This window comes from Hordeum vulgare, chromosome 4H (assembly GCF_904849725.1).
Source record: "Hordeum vulgare subsp. vulgare chromosome 4H, MorexV3_pseudomolecules_assembly, whole genome shotgun sequence".
In the NCBI taxonomy this organism is placed as follows: domain Eukaryota; kingdom Viridiplantae; phylum Streptophyta; class Magnoliopsida; order Poales; family Poaceae; genus Hordeum; species Hordeum vulgare.
Genome location: NC_058521.1, coordinates 44,019,327 through 44,045,778, shown reverse-complemented (window position 1 = coordinate 44,045,778; position 26,452 = coordinate 44,019,327). Strand labels below are relative to the sequence as shown.

General features: G+C 42.5%; 1 protein-coding gene and 1 pseudogene across 1 annotated transcript; one reads left to right on the top strand and one right to left on the bottom strand.

Annotated features, from left to right (window-relative positions):
* Positions 1-661: 661 nt before the first annotated feature.
* On the bottom strand, positions 662-1,936 carry LOC123450243 (annotated as a pseudogene).
* Positions 1,937-24,670: 22,734 nt separating this feature from the next.
* Positions 24,671-26,151, top strand: LOC123451151 (jasmonate-induced oxygenase 2). The gene is made up of 2 exons (XM_045128157.1): positions 24,671-25,253; positions 25,362-26,151. Exons 1-2 carry the CDS (start codon positions 24,799-24,801, stop codon positions 25,954-25,956), a joined length of 1,050 nt encoding a protein of 349 aa, XP_044984092.1. The 5' UTR covers positions 24,671-24,798; the 3' UTR covers positions 25,957-26,151.
* Positions 26,152-26,452: the final 301 nt, after the last annotated feature.

The window sequence follows — 26,452 nt, the reverse complement described above, 5'->3', positions numbered from 1 at the left end:
TACATGACCGTCCAGTACAGGAAATCAAATTAATTCCTGAATGCAAGTAAGCGGCAAATAGCTAGATGAGTAAGTTATCTACAGATGCATTACATTATAATTAAGATGTTTGTTCGACTGTGTACACATTTACAGAAACCAAAATAAGAAGTTATTTTCACATGAATGGTTGGATCCTCCCCTGATTTTCTTACAACATGTACGAGTTCTTTGCCAAGCAACGACCTGCCTCCGATTTATGATAGTTTTTCTCCAATCTCCTAAAGATAGGAGAACACTACACTGTAAATAAATAAACTTGATAATCTCAATAATACTGTAGGGCATACGATGCCAAGCTGGTAACCAGTATCCTTCACTAAGGAAGGCAAAAATAGCCCAATCAAACTTTGGAAGCCATCCAGAATTATCCTAGAAACTTCATCATCTAAATGCATCAACACTAGATTACTAGATGAACTGACCTAGAAGGCTGCTAGATTACTGCTATACATGAGTGCACTAAAGAATGTGAGTATGCGGTTTTGCTATCAGACTCATTATCAGTTTTGGCTGTAGAATTAGAGTTCTTCACTGTGAGAGAAGAAATGCTAGTTGTTTGCAGCAACTAGTAAGACATTAGCAAGTGAAAGAGATGCGTTACAGATCAAGAGAAATTTGTCTATACAGTCTCATGCCTGTGGGAGTAAATGTAACATAAACTTTACACTGTATGAGGTTCAAACACAGAATGGTCTTTATATCATAGCACAATTTTCTGAAAACCCAGTTTTGCCCAAATATTGTAGCGTGTTGCAGTAAATCCAAGCGATATCTTCAGTAGAATTTGGATTCTGGAACAAATGAGTTTCACCACAGGTGTTGTACTGGCAAGAAAACTGAATTCAGAAACCGCAAATTTCGTTTGCAGTTCGTGTTTGTGTCAGGCAGGAAGCCAGCGCCAGAACAATCAGACATTCATCAGCTAACCAAAGTGCAAAAGACAATGCTGGTGTTTCAATTTACCTCTTGATAGGACCAAAAGCACGACACCCCATGACGAGCAGATCGACCTTGAGTTCAGTGTCACCTCGCAGATCTTCTCCTTGGGATCCCCCACCACCACCTGTGTCTTCACCTCCACCTTCAACAGACCAAGAATACAACCCAATTTAAGCACCATTCAAGCATGAGCAGCCAGGCTAAATCACAAGAATTCAGCAATCGGTACAGATGTGCCTCATTTAATCACCCCCACTTACATTCTTATCGGAGAAAATCTTGAGCGTGTGCTCCAGGATCGCCTCTGGGATCCCCCGCTGGTGCGAATCGATGGCCTGCGTGAACACCGACACCTCCGCCACCCCCTGAGCACCCAACGCCGCGGCCCAGCGAAGAACCTGCCACACACACGTTCCCCTTGCTGATGCCCGCGAAAAAGAGGGACAGGGGTGCCCGGAACAGCAGCGGCGTGACGGGCGCATCCTCGCTCCTCTCCAACAATTCCAGTGCCTCCGCGGGCACCTTGGAGCTTCTCAGCTTCATCAGCATGTTCTGCTTCATGTTGGCGCGGCTCTCGTCGACACCATCATCTGCACGTCACGTCAGTCAACGCGAGCCGTTAAATGGACATCGGATATCAGGACATCGCCATGGATGTAGCGAATAGCTTACTAAACGGAGTTGATCCCGTCGCAGCCTACCAGCACCTTTCCCGGAGAGTCGAGCCGTGGGCGAGGTGGAGGATCTTGGCGCCGTCGAAGTGCTCGTCGATGGATAAGATCTTGCAGGAGTAGCGGATGGTGCCTATCGGCAACTCCGCCACCAGGACGTGCAGCACGATGAGCGCACCGTCGGGGCGGAGGCGCAGGCTGTCGAGCGCCCAGCGCAGCGCCTTCATGCTCTCCTTCCTGCCGTCGACCGCCACCACCACGTTGGACAGGTTGGCGGTGGCCATGGCTGGCCCTGCCCCTTCGCTCGGCCAGGGAGGCTCCATGAGGAGATGGGGAGCGAGGTGGTGGGGATATGGGGAGGAGGTGGCGGCGGCGAAGAGATGGGGAGGAGGGAGGGGTCTGAGCTAGGGTTTGGACAGCGGGTGGGGTTATTCTTTTTTCATTTTTTCTATAATACATGGATGGATGGATATGAGATGGTGAGATAGATGGATGGATGGATGGGCGCCATGTCATCGATCCACGGGAAGAGTTCTGATTGGTTCGAAAAATGAGTGATTTAAAATACTTTCCAAGTACTAAAAATAGAGGAATTTTATGAAGCATCTATCAAAAATATTTTGCAAAAGGCCATCACACAAATTTTCACTAGAGTTAGACCACATTTTATGGATGAGGATCAATTTATATGCATTTCTCATCTTTATAGTTATTTTTAATCATTTTCTAAGTGGCAAAAATGGGTTTTTTTTGTGAAGAACCTACCAAATATTTGTTGCAAAATTGAACTCCATCAATTTTCTAAAATACTAGTACATATTTAGTATACAATTGACCAAATGGTTGGGTGTCAAAAACTTTTATCCACCTATCGTGAAAAAGAAAACTTTCTGCCGATTCAGTTGAAAGCGGGTCAAATTTGAACTGTAGCTGCCTCATAGTTTGCTATTTTTTTTCAAAAAACATTTCTAGGTACAAGAGTATCTATTTCTTCATAGATACTCCGAAATAGTTGCAAAAATCAAGCCCTAGCTACGAACGGTCATGCCCGTCGTTTTGACCGCATTTTGAAATGGCTATGAAAAATTAAAAAAAAATCAAAAAAATGGGAAACCTTCGCATTGTGTCATTATATGTGACAAAGTTACCAGGAAAAATAATAAACTTGTAATACAACAATTATTTTTAAAAAGTGTTCTTAGAAATGGGCTATCATGTATGAAGATTCATGGCTTTCGAGCCAAATGATCAATCTTATGGTCACATTCATGACATAGTTTGTTGAAATGATCTAATATTATGCACAAGGATGCATATTGGAATGAAAAACAATGTTGATTAAGGAAGTTTTCATTTTCCTTGTATGTAAAAATCATTTTTCATTTTTCAAGTGCCCAAAATGAATTTTTTTGTGAAGGACCTACCATATATTTGTTTCAAAATTGGATCAAATCATTTTTATAGAATACTAGGTCATATTTAATGTACAATTTACAAAATGGTTGGATGTTAAAAGCTTTTATCCACCTCTTGTGAAAAAGACAAATTTATGTCGATTCAGTTGGAAGCGAGTTAAATTTGAACTGCAGCTGCATTATATTTTGCTCTTTATTTTCCCAAAAATCATTTTTTGGTACATAAGTATCTATTTAATCATAAATACATGGTGTGGTGCCTTGACGTTGAGGTTTGGATGGTGGTCGAGGGCCCAACTCCAGAGTGCATGAACTTGCATGCCAGCCGCATGGTCACCGCCTGACCGTTGCGTTGCCACGCGTTCTAGGTGGAATATGCATGTCTGGTGGGTTGGACAATCCCTCGGTAGGTGTTAGCAAGAAGAATACAATAGAAGAATCTCACAAGGAGACTGAACTAAGCTCAAACATGAATTAGCACCCAAGTGTTTGATCAGCGGTGCGGGTAATTCACATAGACAATGAGCCTAAATTTTGGCTGAGGATGATCATCTACTAAGGACACTCTATTGGAATTTTTTTAGCTCAAATGGATGAACCTAGGTGGCACTTGCTTTGTAAAGTAACACACTGTGCACAAATATGAATGTTGAAGCTGGGATCAAATTAATGAATGGATTGAGCTGAAATTTGGTGTATGATGTTAATTTGGGAATATGAAGGCACTCTATAAAAATTATACCATTTGGACATGCCAAAGTGACACTTCCTTCACAATGTGCCAATCTGGACAGAAAATGGTAATTGAAACTAGGCTCACATAGATGATTGGATTGAGCTGAAATTTGGAGGAGGATGATAATTTGGGCACATTAAGGTATTGTAAAAATTTCATAAAATTTGGATAAACAAAAATTGTACTTCCTTCACAATGCTCTCTACTGAACAGAATATTGGGAAAAATATTGAGAGAAACTGGCTGAATTAAATGTGCTAAAATTTGGTGGAGTAAGGTTATATGGTCAGTGTCATCCCGTGGTAAATTTTCATCAACTATAAAGCAATATAAAATGTAGTTGCTTCACAAAATGAAAATATTACCAGAAACAAAGATTGGATCATGAGCTCACATGGATTGTGAGATGTGGCTACAATTTTATGGAGAGATATGTTTTGGGCACATTGATGATGTGGAAAAAATTCAACTCATCAGGATATTCCTATCTAGTACTTCCTTCACAAAGTTATTAGCTGAACACAAACTTTGGATATTTGCTGAGAAAGATTTACTAGGCAAATCGTTACAAAAGTTTTCATGAGGCAATGATTTGGATAGGAAAGAGTGCCCAAAAAATATGAGGGTAATCAAAGAAATAGAAATAGCACTTCCTTCACGAAGTGCTATTCTGAACAGAATAGGAAAATGAATATTGTTGAATTATTTTCGAACTATGGAAGGAAGGGTTTTCACATATTTGAGAAATATATGATCCAAAGTATTTATGAGAATTTTTCGATTTTTTTTGGAATGATAGAATAGTAGCTTGCTTCACAAACTAGGACGAGGTGGGATATAATGGACCCACGAGTGACATGTCAACATAGTTAGAACATGTTACGACATTTTTACAATCGTCGTAAAAGTTATGACGATCTCATCTTATGCGGTTACGACGTTTTGACTCACATCATCGTAATTTATATGTAGATTTGATCCCCTCAAACGGTTTACGATGATCTCGAATGAAATCGTCATAGATTTATGACGAATTCATCAACGACATTTTAAAAAACATCACATATGAGCATATTTCTTGTAGTGAAAAGGCCTAGGAACATAGTTTCCTCTAAAAGCATTGTTGTTGGCAAAATTATTCCTACCAACAAAATTAACGTCCAAGCTAGCGTTGCTACTCTCAATCAAAGAAGACAAGGGCATATCATTAGGATCTAAAGGAGCACTTCTACTAGCAACCAAATTCATTAACTCATCCATCTTAGCACTCAACGAGTTAATTTCTTCTATAGCGTGTACCTTCTTACTAGTAGGTGACCTTTCGGTGTGCCACTGAGAATAGTTCGTCATGATATTGTCTAGGAGATTTGTGGCCTCCCCTAACGTGATTTCCATGAACGTTCCACTTGAGGCGGAGTCCAAGATATTTCTAGAAGCAAAATTCAAGCCAGCGTAAAAGATTTGTATAATCTTCCAAAGACTCAAGCCATGAGCGGGATAATTTCTAATCATCAATTTCATTCTCTCCCAAGATTGTGCAACATGTTCATGATCAAGTTGCTTGAAATTCATGATATAATTACAGAGACAGATGATCTTAGTCGATGGAAAATACTTGGAAATATAAGCATCTTTGCACTTATCCCAAGAACCGATACTATTTTTGGGCAAAGAAGAAAACCAAGTTTTTGCGCGATCTCGCAACGAGAAAGGAAAAATCTTCAATTTAATCACATCATTATCCACATCTTATTTCTTTTGCATATCGCAATGCTCAATGAAGGTATTGAGATGGGATGCGTCATCTTCACTAGGAAGGTGAGAGAATTGCTCTTTCATAACAAGATTAAGCAGAGCGACATTGATTTCGTATGACTCCGCACTAGTGGCGGGAGCAATCGAAGTACTAATAAAATCATTATTATTAGTATTCGAGAAGTCACAAAGTTTGGTGTTTTCATCAAGCAAGCAAGAAAGCAAGCACACAAGCGAACAAAGAGCAAGCAAGCAAGCACACAAGCGAACAAGCGAACAAAGAGCAAGCGAAGAAAAAGGGCGAACGAAAAGGCAAACGAAAAAGGCAAATTGGTGAAGTGGGGAAGAGGAAAACGGGAGGCAACTGGCAAACAAAGTAAATGCAAGAGATGAGTTTGCGACACTTACTTGGATGAGTTCTTGACTTGATCCTCCCTGGCAACGGCGCCAGAAATACTTCTGCTACGTCAATAAAAGTCCTTCCCTAGCAATGGTGCCAGAGATCCTTCTGTCGTCTCTTGAGCTTGCGTTGGTTTTTCCCTTGAAGAGGAAAGGGTGATGCAGCACAGGAGCAATAAGTATTTCCTTCAGTTTGAGAACCAAGATATCAATCCATTAGGAGAATCTCGTCAAGTCCAGAGTACCTGCATAAACACAAAAGAGCTTGCACCCAACGCTATAAAGGGGTTGTCAATCCCTTCAAGATTGTTTGCAAAGTGAGATCTGAAGGCGGAAAGTGCAACGAAGTAAAAAGTGTAAGGCTGAAAATATGGTTTGGAGTAGACCCTGGAGGCCATAGTGTTCACCAGAGGCTTCTCTCAAAATAGCAAGTATTATGGTGGGTGAACAAATTATCGTCGAGCAATTGATAGAACCGCGCAAAGTCATGACGATATCTAAGGCAATGATCATACATATAGGCATCACGTCCGAGACAAGTAGACCAATACTTTCTGCATCTACTACTATTACTCCACACATCGACCGCTATCCAGCATGCATCTAGTGTATTGAGTTCATGACGAACAGAGTAACGCCTTAAGCAAGATGACATGATGTAGATGGATAATCTCAAACCAATGATGAAAACCCCATCTTTTTACCCTTGATGGCAACAACACGATGCGTGCCTCGCTACCCCTTCTGTCACTGGGTGAGGTCACCGCACGGTATGAAACCAAAACCAAGCACTTCTCCCATTGCAAGAATCATAGATCTAGTTGGCCAAATAAAACCCACAACTCAAAGAGAATTACAAGGATATGAAATCATGCATAAGAGAGATCTGAAGAAACTCAAATAAGATTCATAGATAATCTGATCATAAATCCACAATTCATCGGATCTCGACAAACACACCGCAAAAGAAGATTACATTGGATAGATCTCCATGAAGATCATGGAGAACTTTGTATTGAAGATCCAAGAGAGAGAAAAAGCCATCTAGTTACTAGCTATGGACCCGTAGGTCTATGATGAACTACTCACGCATCATCGGAGAGGTCATGGTGTTGATGAAGAAGCCCTCCGTATCCGAATCCCCCTCTGGCAGGGCACCATAACGTGCCCCAGATGGGATCTTGCGGAGACAAAAGCTTGCGTCGGCGGAAAAGTACTTTCGATGATCTCCTGATTTTTTTGGGATTTTTAGGGAATATATAGGCGCAAAAGCTAGGGCAAATGACCCTCAGGGAGCCCACAAGCCTGGTGGCCGCGGGCCCCCCTGGCCGCGCCATGAGGGCTTGTGGGGTCCCTGGTGGGCCCCTGCCCTAATTCTCCGGCTCTCCAATCTGTTTCTGTACCGGAAAAAATCTTTTTGGCAGTTTCATTCCGTTTGGACTCCGTTCAAAATACTCCTCTGAAAGGGGTCAAAAACATGGAAAATACAGGAACTGGCACTTAGCACTAAGTTAATAAGTTAGTCCCAAAAAATATATAAAAGGCATACAAAACATCCAAAGTTTGACAAGATAGTAGCATGAAACCATCAAAAATTATAGATACATTGGAGACCTATCAGGTACCACACTGTCTCGGTACACCACTTGATGAGAAATCCTTCTGGGGTACGAAATTCCCATCTTCTACAGCATGCTACCGTGGAAAGCTTCTGGCATAAGGAACCCGACCTTCCGTAGCAAGCCACATGAAGGAAAGCTTGTGAGGTATGGTACCCAGCCTTCTTGAGCACGCTACTCTAGCAAAAGCTTCGAGCAGAAGGAATTCAGTCTTCTTCAACACGCCATTGTATCTACCACAAGCTTGCTAGGAGCATGAACTAGTCCGCACATACATTCGCCTTAGAACCCAGTGGTAATGGAAGGATCTATCCTATACTCTCATATGTTGTGAACATACAGCCTAGCGGATCAATTCATGTGAGCCATTCGTACACGGGAATGACTCTGTTCAAAGAAACAACGTCCCTATGTTGAGAAGAATAATATGAGCATCGCAACCTCTACGAGGTATGCGAGAGTAAGTTGTGAGAACCAGCCAACACACAGGGAAAACAATCAAGGAATAGTGTTGACATGACATGACAAGTCCATCAAAGGAGTCCTCAAGACAAAAAAATGTTGTGGGCAAACAACCTCCGTGACGGTCAACAAGATACAGCTTCGCAGACAAAGAGGTATTACCAACCCTTGTGAGACTCTTGCATATGCGACCACAACAATGCAGTACCTGCAGTTACAAGCAAGTTTGCCGCACTCATCACGAATATGGGCCATCAACCCAGATAAGAAGCTATGCCCTAAAAAGATACATCAAATGATAGGCATACTATGCACATCTCAGTGGTCACAACAAGGATTACAGAGGCTATATATGACAGAGCCATCTCCACAAGCGACCAAGTTGGACACAAGACATTCTGATAGAATGGCTCTCAACACGTCAGCATCAACAACTTGTAGACATCATGACATCAGTAGAATAAGAGATTACTGTCTATGATTACTTTGTGATCGTGCCTGACATTTCGGTTGAGGATATAGCAGCCATAGCTCGGTCATGTTGATCCCTTGAGACATGGATCACCTAAGGGAAAATTGAGGATGCATAAGCAAACATTAGAACGGAACACGCAGCCAGACTAAGCATTTTAACACGGCAAAAAGAAAGCCACTCCCATACGAGCACGTGAGCCAGGTATCAGGAAAGGATGTATTACCCATGACAGTTAGGGTACGAAGCATTACAATAAAACCCGAAGCGGGTACTTCCAGGACCTGGAACTAAGATGTTTGTCGACAGTTCCCGCTACCCCACCCTGCAACACTAGTACCAGCATAAAGAGTACACCTGACAGGAAAGAGAAGGATTCAAGAAAGCTATGTGCAGATACAACACTTGGTCCCTCCGAAGAGGCAGTTAAAAAGTCAGAGAACCAATGAAGGCATGACAATTGATGGATCCAAGCCGCACACATGTAAGTTACCCTTTCCCGGGAGGTAAGCCTGGAAATCTCGAGGATGAGATTTTCTTAAGGGGGGTAGGTTTGTAACACCCTGGTTTTCGCTCCCTGATTTTTTTCATTTGCGAGATTTGACCCCGTCTTTGTTTTCTTGGTGTTGTCGGATTTCTTTCACTCCTGGGTATGTGAAGATGGTCATCTAGCCTTGCCTTCCCTACCGAGCCAAAGATTTCCCTCAGTCCAACCTTTCCACCCAAGATCTTTTCTCACGGTTATGCCGTCAAAACCCTACCTTCCGAATTGCGAGAAGGGAAACCCTAATCCTTCTAGTTTCAAAGGAACCCCAATTTCTTTTGCCCTATTGCCTCCCAAACCTTTTCCCAATGATCATCCCTTATCTTTAAACCCTAGATATGCAAAAATATTGCTAAGTCATTTGCAATATTTGTCATTTATAATTAATTCCTTTTTCTGTGAGATGAAGGAATTAAATCCAGGCAAATATCTATCCATCTCCAAAGTTCATGAAAATTTGTAGAGATATTCTTTGTGATCATATTGAGCTCCGACAAAATATTGGCCATCATTGAATGAAGGAAAATTTCCTTTTCCTATTTAATGCCAATATTGCATTTTGGGCACTTTCTAAAGGAACTACCATTTTGGTAGCCAGGAAAAATCCCAAATACTTTGTGGAGCTTCTCCTATCCATATCTTACCCATTTCCATCAAGATCCCAAGCCCCATAGTTCAAAATTTGAGCACAACATCAATTTGTAAATTCTGTCCAGTTGGGAAATTTGCAAAGGAAGTGCTCTATTCCTTGATCTCCTTCATCTGAAACTTTTTTTGGTGGTTTACATTACTAAATCACTAATGAATACTAAAAATCAGCTCAGTCCCTCTATCAATATTGTCCCAGCAATTTTCCAAAATTTCTGCCCATTTGGAAGCTCTGTGAAGGAAGTACCATTTTCATGTCCCCAAATGGTAAGAAACTTTTACAGTGGATTCATGTGTTCAAATTAACCCTCTCCACCAAATTTGAGACCAATCCATTAAGCCATTTCACCCTAGCTTCTCCATCTTTATTTCTGCCCAGTTTGTCATGGTGTGAAGGAAATGCTAGCTAGGATGGGTTTTTTGGCTTGAAGCTTTGCCAAGAGACTCATATTAGTAAACCATTGCCACACACCAAAATTTAGCGTATTTTATTTAGCCAATATTCCATAAAATATCACAAACAGGTTGCTGTCAGATCACGTTTGTGCATATTTCTCTTATCCTAGAGCCTCCGAGCTTATTCCAGACCCACATCTCATCCATTTGAGCAGTGAGGGGGCTGTTGGACATGATTGGACACACAGGAATGTGCGAGAGCTCGTAGTGCACGCGGTGACCACAGGCAGAGCGCGCCAAATGCATGCTCTGTGCATTTGGGCCCTCAGCCTCGTCCGCTTCCTCTTCCTCTCGCGTCCCCTCCATATCCAGTAGCTAGCCCGTGATCGTGCGGTCTTTTCCCTCCCTCTGCTCCTCGCAATAGACGCATCTGCCGACCACCGGAGTGATGTCGATCCTCCTGGAGCTTCGGTCGCTAGCGAGAGATGCCTAGAACCTTCCTCCCAAGCCTATTTAAGGCGCCTCCTGTGTCCCTCTCCCTCTCGAGCAAGCCCATCCCCTCCCAAGCTCAGTGGAGGAACTGCCCCGCCCAATTTGGCAGCTTCGGCCGCCATTGCCGCCGGTTGTCTTGCTCGAATTCGAGCCAACAGTGACTTCCGTGATCGTCTTTTCCCTTGTAGAAGAACCTCCAGAGCCCCTCGAGCCCTCCCCAAACCTCGTTCCATCCCTGGGTCACTCGTGGCCTCGTCTCCACATCTAGCCGGAGGCCTCACCCGCGGGAGCGTGCACCGTCGTCGCTTGGACCCCCGTCGCCGCCCATATCCTGGTGGAACGGAGGTTGCGTCCTCTCTTGAGCACGCCGGTGGCTGAGGCGCTTCGGGGGATAGCCGGAGCCGTCGTGGGACAGCGCCGGCGCCGTGCAGCCTCGCTCCTGCCTCCTCTGATGCGGGAGGTAGAAGAAGGAGAGAGAGGAGAGAGAAAGGGACCCGACAGGTGGGCCCCGACCCCACTTGTCGGTGAGAGAGACACCCGCCAGGGTGGATAAGTGAAAGCGCATTAGTTGCGTTTACGTTTTCCCCATGGGAAATCGTATTACACTGGAGTGCGCAACCGGCCGAGATATTAGGGACCCTGTTGAAAAAATTATTTTTGCACATAGGTCCCTGGCAGAGAAACCCTTGTATCTTTTTGCTCGGGACTCCGATTGAGGTGATTCCAAAGCCCACGTCTTCGTCTCGTCGAGGCCGTCATGTTTGTACCATTTTAACAAGGTGGTTACACTGTGAAAATGACCCTTTTGCCCTTGTCTTTAATGAACCCCCTTCGAGAGAGAGCAGTATCCGACGATCCTTTCCGCGGACTCTCCGCACCTCTTCCAGGAGTATCCTTCGACCCCAAGCGAGCCGAACATTTGATATATGCCCTAAATCATTGCTCTGTGTTGTTCCTGCATGATTAAATTAATATGCTTGTGATTGTATGTGTAGTAGTGGACTGTATGTGACTCTGACGAACGCTTGCTCGCATTTTCTTCAATGATGGCACCACGCCTGAGTCTGAGCTGCTTTCGACTGTCCGGGGTGGATGCCAACTTTATATTTCTCTTGTCAGCAGCTAGCTCGTGTTCTGAGCTGCTTTTCGACCGTCGCGGGCACCTATTGAATTTATTTCCGTTGCAGTGACCCTATGCTCTAAGCTGTTTTTCGGTCGTCTTAGGGAACTGCTACATTCTTCTTATCAACACCGCCTCATGCTCTGAGCTGCTTTCCAGCCATCTTGAGTCAGAGTTGAGTTGGTAATGTCCCAGATCTGTGTTGTAAAGACCGTTCTAGTGGCTACCGATTTATTTGCCGGTTTTATGCGAGGGTTCCTAGGGTCTAACTTACAGCTAGAACTTGTAAAGTAATAGTTTACCATTTACATCATGTCGTATTAATGACTTATGATATAGAGATAGGTTGTGGTGTTTCTACCGTTGCTATTTCATACACAGTTACCATCATGTAAGTTATTATTGACGAACAACCATGCTTAATAGATATATTGTCAAAACCAAACTTAAGTGGGTTGATCTCGAGTCACCTGTCCCGGCTCATCCATGCAGCCACATTTGCCATTGTGGGACGGCCTTGACTTGGTCTGATTGCGTGCTCTTTCATCGGTACCTCCAAAGAGGGAGGGTTATGCATGCGTGCTACCTTGGCCCGGTAGGCGGTGATAACCCTGTGAGCCAGTTGAGTTGTTTTGTGCGCACGTCCCCGGTTGGGACAGTTTAGTTTGGCCACGACGGTGGCAGGTGTCATGAGGACACAGGGCCACCCAGGGCAGGACTCCGGGGGAGGATGAATGCTGGTAGTACGATGAAAGAGTCATGGGTTAGACAAGTTTCGTTGGAGCAATGCTAGTCCACCCGAATGGGATCACGAGGTCAGTGCTCCATAGTGTGGGTAAAGTGTGCAACCTTTGCAGAGTGTTAAACTATTCGAATAGCCGAGTCCACGGTATTGGACAGCCCGACCAGACCTCAATAGGTGGTCAACCGTATCAGTGATGATAATGATGGAAGAACTCGTCTTGTGCAGACATCAGAAGATGTCCGGTATATGACATGCTAGCCATGGGATGGCTATGAGATAAGTGGTCGGATGAGCACATGAGTTGGATTGGATTTGGATCAGATTCACACTGGATCATGAGAATAGTCGGATTATAATTCATTTACCTAATGTGCTTTACTTTATCGTATTTACTTTAGAAGTTATCTTGCTGGTAACCCTGTTATACCTTGATAATTAATATTGCTAGATAGGTATGCTATGTCATAATGATTAATATTGCTCTAATAACAAATGCATGCTTGAATACCATATATTGCTTTGCTTAGTGTATATGTTAGTCTTGGTTTGCTTGCGAGTACATTCAAAAGTAGTCAACGGCTTTTAACATGGTCAGGTTCACATAAGGATCCGTCGTCCGTCTCCAAGGAGACACAGCGCTCGCGGGCTAGGAGCATAACCGAGTCAGATCCCTGTGGATTGGAGCCGCACGAGGACCATGCTGCCTTAGATAGAGCTTTTCCCGCTGCCATCACCCTTGTAGTTCATCATGTAAAACTCTTATATTCATTAATAGAAATGCATGTGTTCATGATACTTGTTGTAAGCGTGCATGCGAGAGTGATTTCCTGGGCTGGTATGCGCGGCAACGTGTGGCTACAGTGATAATCAGACGGAGCGCCACATGGCGGTACATTTTCTCAATAGGTTCATGACTACTTATCTTCCATTGCAACGCACGACACATTTTTTAGTAATATATATAAATATTTTTTAATGGTTTGTATTGTAACTGTGAATATATCTTTTTTTTACATTTAAAGTAACAAGTAGTACTTTGTATAGCGTTTGGGCTGGATGCATTACTTACCCAGATTCTGAAAGCACTAATTAAGGAATACTTATTTCAAAGATCACTTTCATCTCTCAGATTAGGACAAGTGACGTATTGTATGTATGTCACTTATCGTAACTTGTGATTTTTCATTTTTTTGTAGATTCATATTTTTAAAATGTTTTATCTTTTAAATCATGCATACAAATCTTGAACCGTTTTCGCCATTGGATTTTCCGCATTGGCATCTTCAAAAGTAGATCCCATGTTGACAGGTTCTGATAAATTTTTTTAGAAAAAAACAGGACCAAAAAAATCATGCCCCTCTTGCAATAGAAAAAAAACAGAAAATACGTTTTTCGTGTTTTTTTCCCTTTCCAAGAACACGAAGGCAAAACCGTGTCTCTCACGTAAGCAAAATCATGCTTGTAAAAAAAACGTGTTTTTTCACTTTTAGAGGTACGGGTCTACCTCTCACAAAGGCAAAATCGTGTCTCTCGTGAAAAAAAACGAAAAACGTGTTTTCTTTTTCTTTTCGAGAGGCACGACCATGCCTCTCGCGAAAGCAAAACCGTGTCTTTCGCGAAAGCAAAACAGTGCCTTTCACACAAAAAACAAAAAACAGTTTTTTTCGTTTTCGAGAGGCACGACCATACTCTCACGAAGGCAAAACCGTGTCTCTCGTGAAAGCAAAATTTTGTCTCTCGCGTAAAAAACAGAAAACACGTTTTGCGTAAAAAAAAAAACTTTTTTTCGTCAGAGAACTAAGAAAGACAGATGAAAAACCTAAACACCAAACAAAATAAAAAAACTAAAAAACCAAAAATGCATTCAAAGAAAATAAAAAAAATTCAAACAAATCGCTCGGAGTACCGGCACGTGACGACACCCGAGGACCAAATGAATCAAATAGGATCTTTGAGAAACAAAAACCATTGGATGGTAGCGAGAGCTGAAACGGTAGAAAGCATTCATGTATCAATGGACGAGGCATTTTTTGTGGGGCATGAGACGAAGTATTAAGGAATTTACACGGCTGGTTCTATGTTTTAAAAGGCCTGGGTTGAACTCGACGACATGCCCCCCTAAGTCATAAGACAATATATATATATGTATGTATGTGTGTTGCATAAACATTGCTTGAAGATGTAAATTACCGTTTCAAAAAATCTTTTTGTGGATGAATTTTATAGATCGCTTTCTTTTCTTTTTCTTCGTTTTCCAGCACCCAACAAATACTTCTTAGGTATCATTGTAAGGCATGCCATGTCCTAAAATTATTAAGAAAAGGAAATACAAAGAATTGGAAATTTTTATATTAAAACCCTAGTCATGTACATTAAAATTGGAGATGAAATCGCAGTACTTTTGAAAGATTGGACGAACTCACGGTCGTGGTCTCGCGGATGGCTAGGCATGAGGGCCAACCGGAAAGGCACGCGTGTGGCGGCAGTAGCCGGGTCACCGACACGTGCGAACGACGGACGGCAAAATACCAGCGACCAAGTTGCCGCATGCAGTGGCGGCAATAGAAAGAACCCCGAGAGGTTCATGGTCGATGAAGAGACGAATGTGACGAATAAAAGTATAGCTTCAAGTAAGATATACCGGAATGTCGAGGGGATGCCTTGTGGGGCATCCCAAGCTTAGACCCTTGAATCTTTCTTAGATATTATCTTGGGGTTGCCTTGGGCATCCCCAACCTTAGGTTCTTGTTGCTCCTTATTCTCCTATCACGTAACTGATCGATAGGTGTAGCCGTAACCACCCAAGTCAATTGGGTCTAGCCAGCTCGTTCGTTTCCCTCCTAGTTTTTTCTTATATTTTCTTTTGTCGGGCTATACTCATTATACATGGAGACCAGATGATGGACCCCTCCCTAGGACTGGCCCTGGGCGGTTGCCCCTCTGGTCATAGACCAGGACCGACCCTGGGAATTTACAATGATGTCCGTGAGCTCCTATTCGACGATGTAGGCTCCCGTTTGGAGAAGGACGCCTACAACGACCGACAGTGGGTTGCCGCCCATTAAGGATTGTATTTACGATTTTGAATATGTTCTTGAAATAAAATAAAATCGTTGGTTTATTAATATATATCCGTGGGTTTAAAACTTCACAAAACCCAAAAAAGAAAGTAAAAAAAAGTTCAGCGAATTTCAAAAAACAATCATACAATTCAAAAAAATTCATTCAATTTCAAGAAAGTTCATTGAACTAAAAAAAAATCACATATCTTTAGAAAGCACATCGATTTTAGAATAGGTTCATTGATACTCAGAGAAAAGTTCATAAAATTTACAAAATGTTCCTTAAAATTTGAAAAAAGTTCATTGAATTGAGGACAAATTTCACAAACCTTTAAAAATATCATGAATTTTAGAAAAGGTTCGTCGATTTTCATAGAAAAGTTCATCAGTTTTAATAAAAGTTCATCAAAATTTGAAAAAACTTTATCAAAATTCAAAAAAGTTCATAAAATTTTCAAAAAAAAAGTTAGTCCAAATTAAAAAAGGTTGTTATTTTAGAAAAAATGTTTTTTTAAAGAGGTTCATCCAAATCGAAAATGGTTGTACATTTTTGAAAAATAAAAAAGTAAATAAAAAAGGAAAAGAAAAAAAAGTAAAGAAAAGAAACAAAAAAGAAAAGGAGAAATAACCAACAAAAGCAAGTCCTGAAAAAACCTAAACAAAAATAAAAACAGGTAGGAAGCTTTGAGAAGCTTCACAAACCAGAAAAAACTAACGCCCGCTAGAACCTAGATGGGTCAGCCCATTTACGAACGCTGCACACGTTATTTAACAAAATGCACGCTAACTCACGCGTCTAGAGCCAAATAGGAAATGTCATGATGTCCCATAAAATGGAAACTATATTCGTGTGGGGACATACAACGCGTTAGGACCCGTTCGCGGACAATGATACGAGAGTCGGCCATCCAACCATGCATGCATACATTTGAAAGGGTAATTTGTCAAAGTGGGAAAATGCCATGCAAAGACTATAGAATTTACTTAAGTTTGGACATAATTTAGTAAAACGGAATATGTTTCGTTTGTTTAACTATCTTATTTACAAAAATTAAACTAACTTGTAGTGAGCGGAGACCTCGTTTGTGTGGACGGCCTCGTGGGTGACAATGCGTCGCCGTTTGTGCCATCACCGTCGTCATCCGAGTAGTCCTTCTAGTGGCGGAAGGGACAGGGGCACGACACCCTGCCCAACCATCGCGTGGCGCTCATGGAGCAGTCGCTCCGCTACCTCCTGCGACGTGCGGAGGGCCGCTGCAACCGTCGCCGACCATGGCCGGGAAGCCTTGGCTTTGCCCCTGCCGGTGCCGATGAAGTTGGCGGTAGTGTCAGTCTCGCTGAGAGACCACTCATCGCTAATGTTGGCAAGCTCCCCATCGAGGCAGCGTTTTCGTTGTGTGTCCGTCTCCACGGTGGTCATCGTCACCTTCTGCAATTTCAAAGTCACTCTCATAGAACTCCCCGTATGTTTGAGCATCTACGTCCTCACTATTTCCCTCTTCTTCATTGCTCTGAGCATCCTCATCACAATGATCAACATCCTCCTCCTACACACACTACTAGAGAAAAGCCTAGTAGTAGTGCGGGTTACTGCGCTACTAGTAAGGCGCTACAGCTATTACTTACCAGCAGCGCGTGTAAGACGCGCTACTGCTAAGACATATAGTTGTAGCGTGTATCATACGAGCGCTACTGATAAGACAACTATTAGTAGCATTCTTGCAAACCCGCACTACTAGTAATCTGTTTTTCATTATTTTAAATCTTTAGTGTATTTATACGCCGTTATACAAATTTTGATACAATACCAATTAAGAGGTTGTTATATCGTTATGTTCATGATGAATTATTATATCATTGTGAGGAAGAAACATGGATTTTATTCATCCAAATGAATCAAAAGTGATCAAAAGTTGAATTAGTAGGATGACGATCCTACTAATTCAACTTTTGGTCAATTTTGATCCATCCACATGAATCTAATCCGCTTTTCTCCCCCAATGATATAATAACCAATCATAATAACAAATCATCATGATAATCATGATCAACATCATCATCATATTAATATAAAAACTCTTGCATCATATCATCACCAACAATACTATAGCTAATAATCATCATAGTCATTACCACCAACACTATTTAATCATCATTTTCGTCAATGAGACAACATATCACAAGTTGGTCACTACTCATAATCACAACTCCTCCTCCTCATCATCATCAACTCTAACACATTGTAGAATATAATAACACATTGTACCTAGAACCTACTCCTCTCTCATAGAACCTACTCTACCCTCTCTTAGGTACAATATCATAAAACAAGATAGGCCCTGACTCTTCATTATGGAGAATGGAGATCATCCTGTCTCCAATTCTTGGCCTACGCACAATGTTGCTTCCAAGTAGCTCTCTACGATTGATCATACATTTTTCCCAATCTTTGATTGTCATGACTTCATCGGCTTTAGAAATCCGGTATGGACAGGAGTGATGCGTAGGCTGACCTGGCCGTGTTGGCCCTAAGCTCATAACAACAATGTGACCTCTCGGAAACATCAGATAAGGCACACAATCCTTCGGGATTTTCTGTTGAAAAACATAGTAATAACTTTGTAGTTAGCAATGTAGTTTAGTTTTAGAAGAATTTATGCAAAAGATGCACGGATGTCGTAATAGTAGAAAATCTTACCATGCAATAGCATGCAATAACCAGCCGTGTAAATTCCATGGATGTTACCGTAGTTCACCACGTGCACTAGTGGCACGTATTGACCATAATGTGGAGGAGTTTGATAATAGCTATTGTAATTCTCAATATAATTAATAAATGTGATAAGATGATTTTTCTCCTTATAAGTTAATTCTGCTTCATCATTGTAGTAGTAGGTTCTGTCTACCATCTTCCGTATATTTTTTGAAGAATGAAAATAAGCTGTCAATTATTTTTAAATAAACAATATAAATTACTTAATAAATATGATTGAGAAACTCACATAATGGTAGAACTGGAGGCGTCTGCACATCGACCCAGATGTCGATATTACCTTCAATTTCATCTTCCGGATGAATATCAAAGGTGATAAGCATATTAGGCTCAAATGCATAAGCCTTGCATAGTGCTTGCCAATTTGTGCATTCAAAATAGGAGTAGGTGTATGCATTGTACAACTTTACGGCAAAAGTATAATCATGCTCGGTCCTCAAGTGAACTCTCTTTACCTCCATAATTTTTTAGTACCGAAACCAATCTTATCCAAGACATAAATTCTTGCATGATAGGGGATACGCTAGTAGAATAGTAAAAAATAAAAATTATAAGTTGAAGCAAAAGAGGTCATGCTGAATTACGAAAAAAGACTTTTCGTTGTGACTTACTGTATTCACTTCGAAGTTCTCATCCAGCATGATGTTGAAGCGCCTACCACCAACTAGGTGAGGCGTGTCACACAACCCACGCTCGTCTTTGCAGTATTCGCACATAAGGAATTCCCTTTCGTCGTCAGAAATTTCCTTCCTAAAACTTACCAACTCACATATCACTATTACTCGATGTATGGAACGTGTTGACTTTAGGTCTGTCGAGTCTTTCCTTCCTAAACTCTCATCCCACGTATATGGTGGGCACTCCCTCTGATATTTCGACCGTCGGTGATGGTCGCTACTCCTCCTTTCCCTAGCACATTACAAATATCTAGCACAAGGAAAAGAAGGAGAAACGACCCCCACGACAACAGTCGGGATTCTTCCTCTATCTAGCACACAAGGAAAAGAAGGAGAAGCGACCCCCATGACACCTAAAGTCAACTCGTTCCATACAACGAGCAATGACATAGAAAAATAGCCCTATGTTTTGCGGGAATATCATTGAATTCCCGTTCTGGCAAATAACAAGCACTCGACATGTCCTACATTGTAGCACAAGTCATGCTAAAATTCATGAATTTTTTTTGGCATGACCTTTACTAAAAACAGGACATATCGAGAGCCTGAAATTTTCCGGAACAGAAACGAATCAACATTCCGGCAAAACATAGGCCACTCGGAGGTACATTGCAAAAAAGAACACCATGACATCCTCTATATTCATAATGCATCATCATCGACATCAATGACACGACAACTAGCACTAGCATTTTCAACATTGACATTTACAACACATTATCATCTATATCAACAACATGGGGATTTGGCTATTCTCACCTAGAGGTCTTAGGGGGTCGACGATGGGGACGACTGCGGGGATGAGGCACGGGCAAATACTTAATTTCTGCATAAGCAAAATATATTTTATCAACATGTATTTGAGTAGTATTAACAAATATGACATTTTCATTCTAGCAAATGAGTAAATAGTTTCAGGATCACTAGAAACTATCAACTATGTCTAAAAATAATATACTAAAACCCTAGTAATAATTCAGTTAACTAGAAACTATCAACTAAACCCTAAAAACTATCCTAAATCAGTGTTATATATGAACATAGGCTTATATCAACTAAAAACTATCAACTATGTCTAAATCTTTACTAATCAGTTAATCATACTAAATCAAAATTGTTATATATCAACTACAAACTATTAAGTAAATCAAAATGTTGCATATCAACAAGAAAATATCAACTAGCCTACTAAATCAAAATGTCGCAGGGAGGAGGGGTTGAGGATGGAGGAGGGAGGAGGGAGAAGGTGGGGCGACTGAAGGAGGGAGGAGGAAGGAGGACGGAGGAAGAAGGCAGAGCGAGGAGGGGTCGGCCGACGGCGAATGGAGGAGTGGAGGGAGGACAGAGGAGGTGGGGCGGGGAGGAGGGAGGAGGGAGAAGGAGGGGCGACTGAAGGAGGGGGAGGAAGGCGGAGCGAGGAGGGGCCGACCGACGGTGAATGGAGGAGTGGAGGGAGCACGAAGGAGGTGGGGCGGGGAGGAGGGAGGAGGGGGACGATTACCGAGTCCAGGGAGGAGGGGGAGGATACGACAGAGGGAGGATGGGTAGGCGACGGCGGCGGCGAGCGGCGAGGGGCAGAGAGGGAGCGACAGTGTGAGGGGGACTGAGGGGCCGGGAGTGAGAAGAGAGAGGGAGCGCACGGGATGGATAAGGTGGGCATAGCAGCAGCGCGGGTTGGTGCCAAGCGCTACATCTAAGTAGAATAGCAGCAACGCTGGTTTAGGAAGGGTGCTACTACTATACCTAGCCTGTCGGAAATGGTGTGTCAATTATAGTAGTAGCGCGTTTTATAACTGCCATGCTACTAATAAGAGTTTATTAGTAGTGCTATTTTTGTACACGCGCTACTGCTAAGTAGCAGCGACGCCTTCTTTTAAAAAGCGCTATTAGTAAGCTTCTGTGTATAAGGTTTTCCCTAGTAGTGACAGCATTCCTTGAGCTACATCCTTCTCCAAAACTAATATAGACCTATTTGTTGTCCTTGACATTTTCTCTCTTGGACTCTACTCTTTCTTTGAGGAGCTCATATTTTCTTTTTCGTGCCTCTTTGGCGTAATAACATTTCAGTGGTTCAGTGACTCCATTTATGAGAACATCATCTCTGATTAATGACTGCAGGGTATCACCATTGTCTAATATCAGCAACAGGTTCTTGTGCTCTAGTGTTGCACAAATCATAAGAAGAATGTTTGCATCACAGTGAAGAGCTTGAGGGCATCACTAACTGTCTTTCCTGGTTCACACCAATACACACGAATCTTGGAGGTTTCTCCGTCATATCCCACCCGGAGTAGAAATGCATTAATCAAGAGCAATGACGAAGTGCGAGTTTCAAAATTTTCAAACCACTCAACCTCATAAATCCATGTATGTCATGTTTGTATCACTGCCACAAAAGAAACGCCTATGATGGATCTCAACACTTACAAACCATCAAAATCTCATGCATGGTACAATTATAACACGATTAGTGCATCATAACAATAGTGCACACTAATTTCAACACTAGTTTAGCGAACAATGTGCACACATTCTGTTGACTACTCCATTATGTTACAATATTCACATGGATGTTACTAGAAATATGTATAATCTCTACAAAATTCACTTAACATAGCCAATAACAAATCAAGTGAACAAACTCAGTTAATATGTTCAGATGTCAAATGTTGTGAACAACTTCAGTTAACTAGTTCAATTAACAATTTTGAATGCCAAGTTCAGTTAACAAGTACATGAGTTCTAACAAGTTCAAATAAAACTGCACAAATGTCAAGTTCAGTTAATAAAGTGCACGAAGTTCAATTTACACTGCAATATTCAGACTTTGAAAACCTTCATGTAGCAGCACTGCACATGGTCAAATATGTAACAAATAATGACACCCCAAAGAAACCCTAGAACAATTCACATGCCCTCATTGCTCTGATCGTCTATTTGAACCGATAAAACAACCTCCTTGGTAAACCCCAAATAACCCTTAGCATGATTCGGCAAAGAGGGTCCCTAGAACCATACACAAGTAATGCCTACGTCCGCAACGCGCTACATACAATGTGTACATACATGAATCAAACGTGATCACCCTACCCCATGAGCCCTACCTATGAGGGAGACGTCGCATGCAACACATCTGACATGCCACAACGGAAACAGAGACAAGCGAAGGACTAACCATATGACGGCTTTGCTTCGCCCCATACCCGACGATGCGAGTCGTCCATGTCCTCCTTTGATGGCCGCCAAGCCACAACACCTCAGAAGATCGAGGAGACAAAGGAAGGAGACGAAACAGTGAGGAGTGAGAATGAAAAAGGTAGTGGTTTTGGGGAGCCTTTTGGCAAATGTACAAGGAAGGCATGTTTTTGATGTCACAGGGACTTTTTAATACGTTTTTGTTAGAACTCATCTAACTGAGTTTTAGTTATAACTCAATCAGCTTTTATAGCCATTGGATGTGATACTTTAGGATATGTGTGTGCTTATGTGGTTGTATCTGTTTTTGTTTTTTATATAAATGAGATCAAATTATATCTCATCTAGATGAGTTATAGACATTTTCTTTTTTATATACTAGCAAAAATGCTCGTGCGTTGCAACGGGAAACAAAAATATTACGTTATAGCCAAATAAGTATGGCTCAATACCACGACATATGAGTAACCTCTATTTTTTCTACTTAACACGGTGACCCATCGTGCTGCAACTTATCTTTTCTCCCATCCTCGTTAATGATGGTCGTGGTGTTCATGTGATCAATTTTTGTTTATTAATGCTCACTATCTTTTTTTTGAAAACCTTGTTTTTTTACTTCATAGACATTTTCTTCGAATTCACTTATATGTTTTGAATAAATGGTCATTTTAAAAATCATGAACATTTTATATTTGCTAAATATATTTTTCAAAATTGTGAATCATTTTATAACATGTGAACAGTTTTTAAAAATCATCAATTTTTTAAACCGTGAACATTTTATTATTTTCTGAACCTATGTTTCAGTTCCCAAACATTCTATGGTTTCATGAAAAATTATTTTCAAAACTCAAAAAAATTGGAATTTTGAAAAAGCATGAATTAATTTAAAAAAAGACAAAATAAATTAAAATAATAAAACATGGGCTGGCCCATGAACTCGTGTTTGCTGCTATAAAAAGAGAAATTCAGTGTTTCATGTGATCAAGTTTTGTCGATTGATGTAAACTTATCTTTTGGCTGAAATGCATGGACAGTTTTTTATTCAGTGAACTTTTTTTGAATCGTTGATTTTTTTGTAAATGAGGAACAAATTTGGATATTCGTAATTTTTTTAGTTTTTCTCAACATTTTTTAAAATTCATAGACATTTTGTTAATTATTTTATAATATGCGAACATTTTTATAAAACCAACAACATTTTTTGAATCCGTGAACCTTTTCTGATTTTCTAAACCTTTGTTTTAATGTCCAAACATTCTATGATTTCATGATTTTTTTTTTCAAAACTAAAAAAATTGGAATTTTGGAAAATCATGAAATAATTTAAAGAAAAAAAAAATTAAAAATAATAAAACATGGGCTGGTCCATTAACCCATGTTTGCTGCTATACCAAGAGAAATAATATGGATGAAAAAAGCTGTGGCCACCACGGATCGAAAGGCGCTCTGGCCATCAGACCGCGCGCGCACTCATGACTCTTTAAGTTCTCGTAGCTTAATAACCGTACGTGGCGATGAATTTGATAGAAAAGATCCGAACCGTTTTTTCACTTATGGGTAACACAGTGGATAATTTAAACCAACTTTAAAGATAATTTTAGTGACGGACGACAGAAGCAGTAGCTATTTTATTATTAGAGAAAGAATTACAAAACAATCTAAGATGTGTTTTTTGTTGGTTTATAAGAACCGGGAATATATACACCGCGTCGGACGGCATCAAAGGCTGACAATGGGCCATGCGACCCCATACTGGATTTCTGACGGTATCAGCGCTAATAAGCAAGTTGTGTGATTATTACAATAACGTATTTTATATTTTTTTAGCATTAAACTGAACAAGTTTGTGACTGCAAGTGATGTTACCTCTACTTCCCACGCTCGGCCATATGTGTGAAAGCAAAGGACGGTGTAGGATGATTGATGGATGATCATGGCATCGTGCCATCCTTATCGATCAAACGCCAACACAACACGAGAGCCGTTGATTAAGCGAGGTTTGTCCGTTTGCTCTCGCTGGTGCCGCGAAACGGACGTTGCATCGCCTTGGCTCTGGCGTCACGTCCTCGATCACACCGGGATCGTTTGTGGCCTGTCTACACCGAGCGTTGCTCCTGCGCCACGCGATAAGCCGATTGATATACTCATGCTCGTGTTTATAACATCCGGAAGTTTGGCGCGAAACTGTAAATCGCGTGATTGAAATAGCACAAGATCATTCGTGAAATTCCTGCTCGTTTGAAGCGCGCCGGCCGGGACAGTAATTTCGGCATTCCGGTGACATTCCACCTGTTTTCGCGGCTGCAAAGGTGGAATTCAAGTGTACCGGATGTGAATTGTACGAGTATCATTCATGACGCCACAAACATAGAGCACACCGAACACGTCGATGTGTGTTTCTTCTTCGGTAACGTTACAAAAACTAGCGCACGTCAGCTCCAAGGTCACGGCCAAACTGCACCTGAAAGGCTGAAACCCGTCCAGATTCGTTGAATCAAACCTGCATAAAGACTCTTTTTAAGCCCCTCGTCACCCACCACACTCAAGGCCACAATGCACGCGCCAGTCGCCACCGTATACGTACGTGAGAGCTTGAGTTACTTGATCTGCTGATCGCCGATCTCGACATCGCCATGGGCGGCCTCTCCATGGGCCAGGCCTTCGTGCAGGCCCCCGAGCATCGCACCAAGCCGACCCTCGCCGACGCGGACGGCATCCCGGTCATCGACCTCTCCCCTCTCGCCGCCGGCGACGAGGCCGGCGTGGACGCGCTCGCGGCCGAGGTGGGCAGGGCGAGCCGGGACTGGGGGTTCTTCGTGGTGGTGCGCCACGGCGTGCCGGCGGAGACGGTGGCGCGCGCGCTGGAGGCGCAGAGGGCCTTCTTCGCGCTGCCGGCGGAGAGGAAGGCGGCCGTGCGGAGGGACGAGGCGGCGCCGCTGGGGTACTACGAGTCGGAGCACACCAAGAACGTCAGGGACTGGAAGGAGGTGTTCGACTTCGTGCCCCGCGAGCCCCCGCCGCCTGCCGCGGTTGCCGACGGCGAGCTCGTGTTCGAGAACAAGTGGCCGGAGGACCTGCCGGGGTTCAGGTGCGCGGTCATCAACTCAATCAATTCTTCGACCCCGAGAAAAATGGTTCATAGTATGATTCAGATGTTAATCTCGATGCAAATTGATTTGTGCATGCATGGATGCAGGGTGGCTTTCGAGGAGTACGCGAAAGCCATGGAGGAGCTGGCGTTCAAGCTGCTGGAGCTGATCGCCCGGAGCCTGGGCCTAACACCGGACCGGTTAAACGGCTTCTTCAAGGACCACCAGACCACCTTCATCCGGCTCAACCACTACCCGCCCTGCCCCAGCCCCGACCTCGCCCTCGGCGTCGGCCGCCACAAGGACGCCGGCGCGCTCACTGTCCTCTACCAGGACGACGTTGGCGGGCTCGACGTCCGCCACCGCTCCGACGGCGAGTGGGTGCGCGTTAGGCCCGTCCCGGACTCCTACGTCATTAACGTCGGCGACATCATCCAGGTGTGGAGCAACGACAGGTACGAGAGCGCCGAGCACAGGGTGTCCGTCAACTCGGACAAGGAGAGGTTCTCCATGCCCTACTTCTTCAACCCCGGCAGCGACGCCATGGTCGAGCCGTTGGAGGAGATGGTGAGCGACGAGAGGCCCGCCAGGTACGACGCCTACAACTGGGGCCACTTCTTCAGCACCAGGAAGAACAGCAACTTCAAAAAGCTCGACGTCGAAAACGTACAGATCGCACACTTCAGAAAGCTCCACCTTTGAATGAATCTTAGCGCTCTCCTCTCTTCGGTGATCGAGCTACAAGCATGCCACCATTTGTAATAGTACTACAAGTAACTATTGTGCGTATTAATTCCAACCTTATGTGTGTTTATTCCAATATGAACTCGTGCATTTGAGCATAAGATATGTACCGCATTTGTTAGTGTCAATATCACCGTACATGCTTCACGATCACAGTTGAAAATTGCGTCTCTGCCCAGTAGAAATGCAAAACCGCCAAACTTGTGGATGAAAACCCATCAAAAGTTATAACTCCTCAAATTGAAAATTACGATTTGAGAAGTTAGAGCATCTCTCACCGGCCCCGATAAAGCTTTAGAGTAAAAATTCGGCACCTAACTGTTTTTTTTAAAATCTTTGTTAGAGGAGCAAACAATTTATTCCACACACCGCTCAATTCTAGATATGTTTGGACGCCCATGATTTGGAGTATAAAAAATTCCATCTTCCATTGCTCCGCCTTATTCAGTTGGAA

Bases quoted from the DNA above. Each gene is read 5' to 3' on its own strand.
- LOC123451151 (XM_045128157.1), top strand. From the start codon at position 24,799: ATGGGCGGCCTCTCCATGGGCCAGGCCTTCGTGCAGGCCCCCGAGCAT. The intron at 25,254-25,361 runs GTGCGCGGTCAT...GCATGGATGCAG, and splicing joins GAGGACCTGCCGGGGTTCAG to GGTGGCTTTCGAGGAGTACG.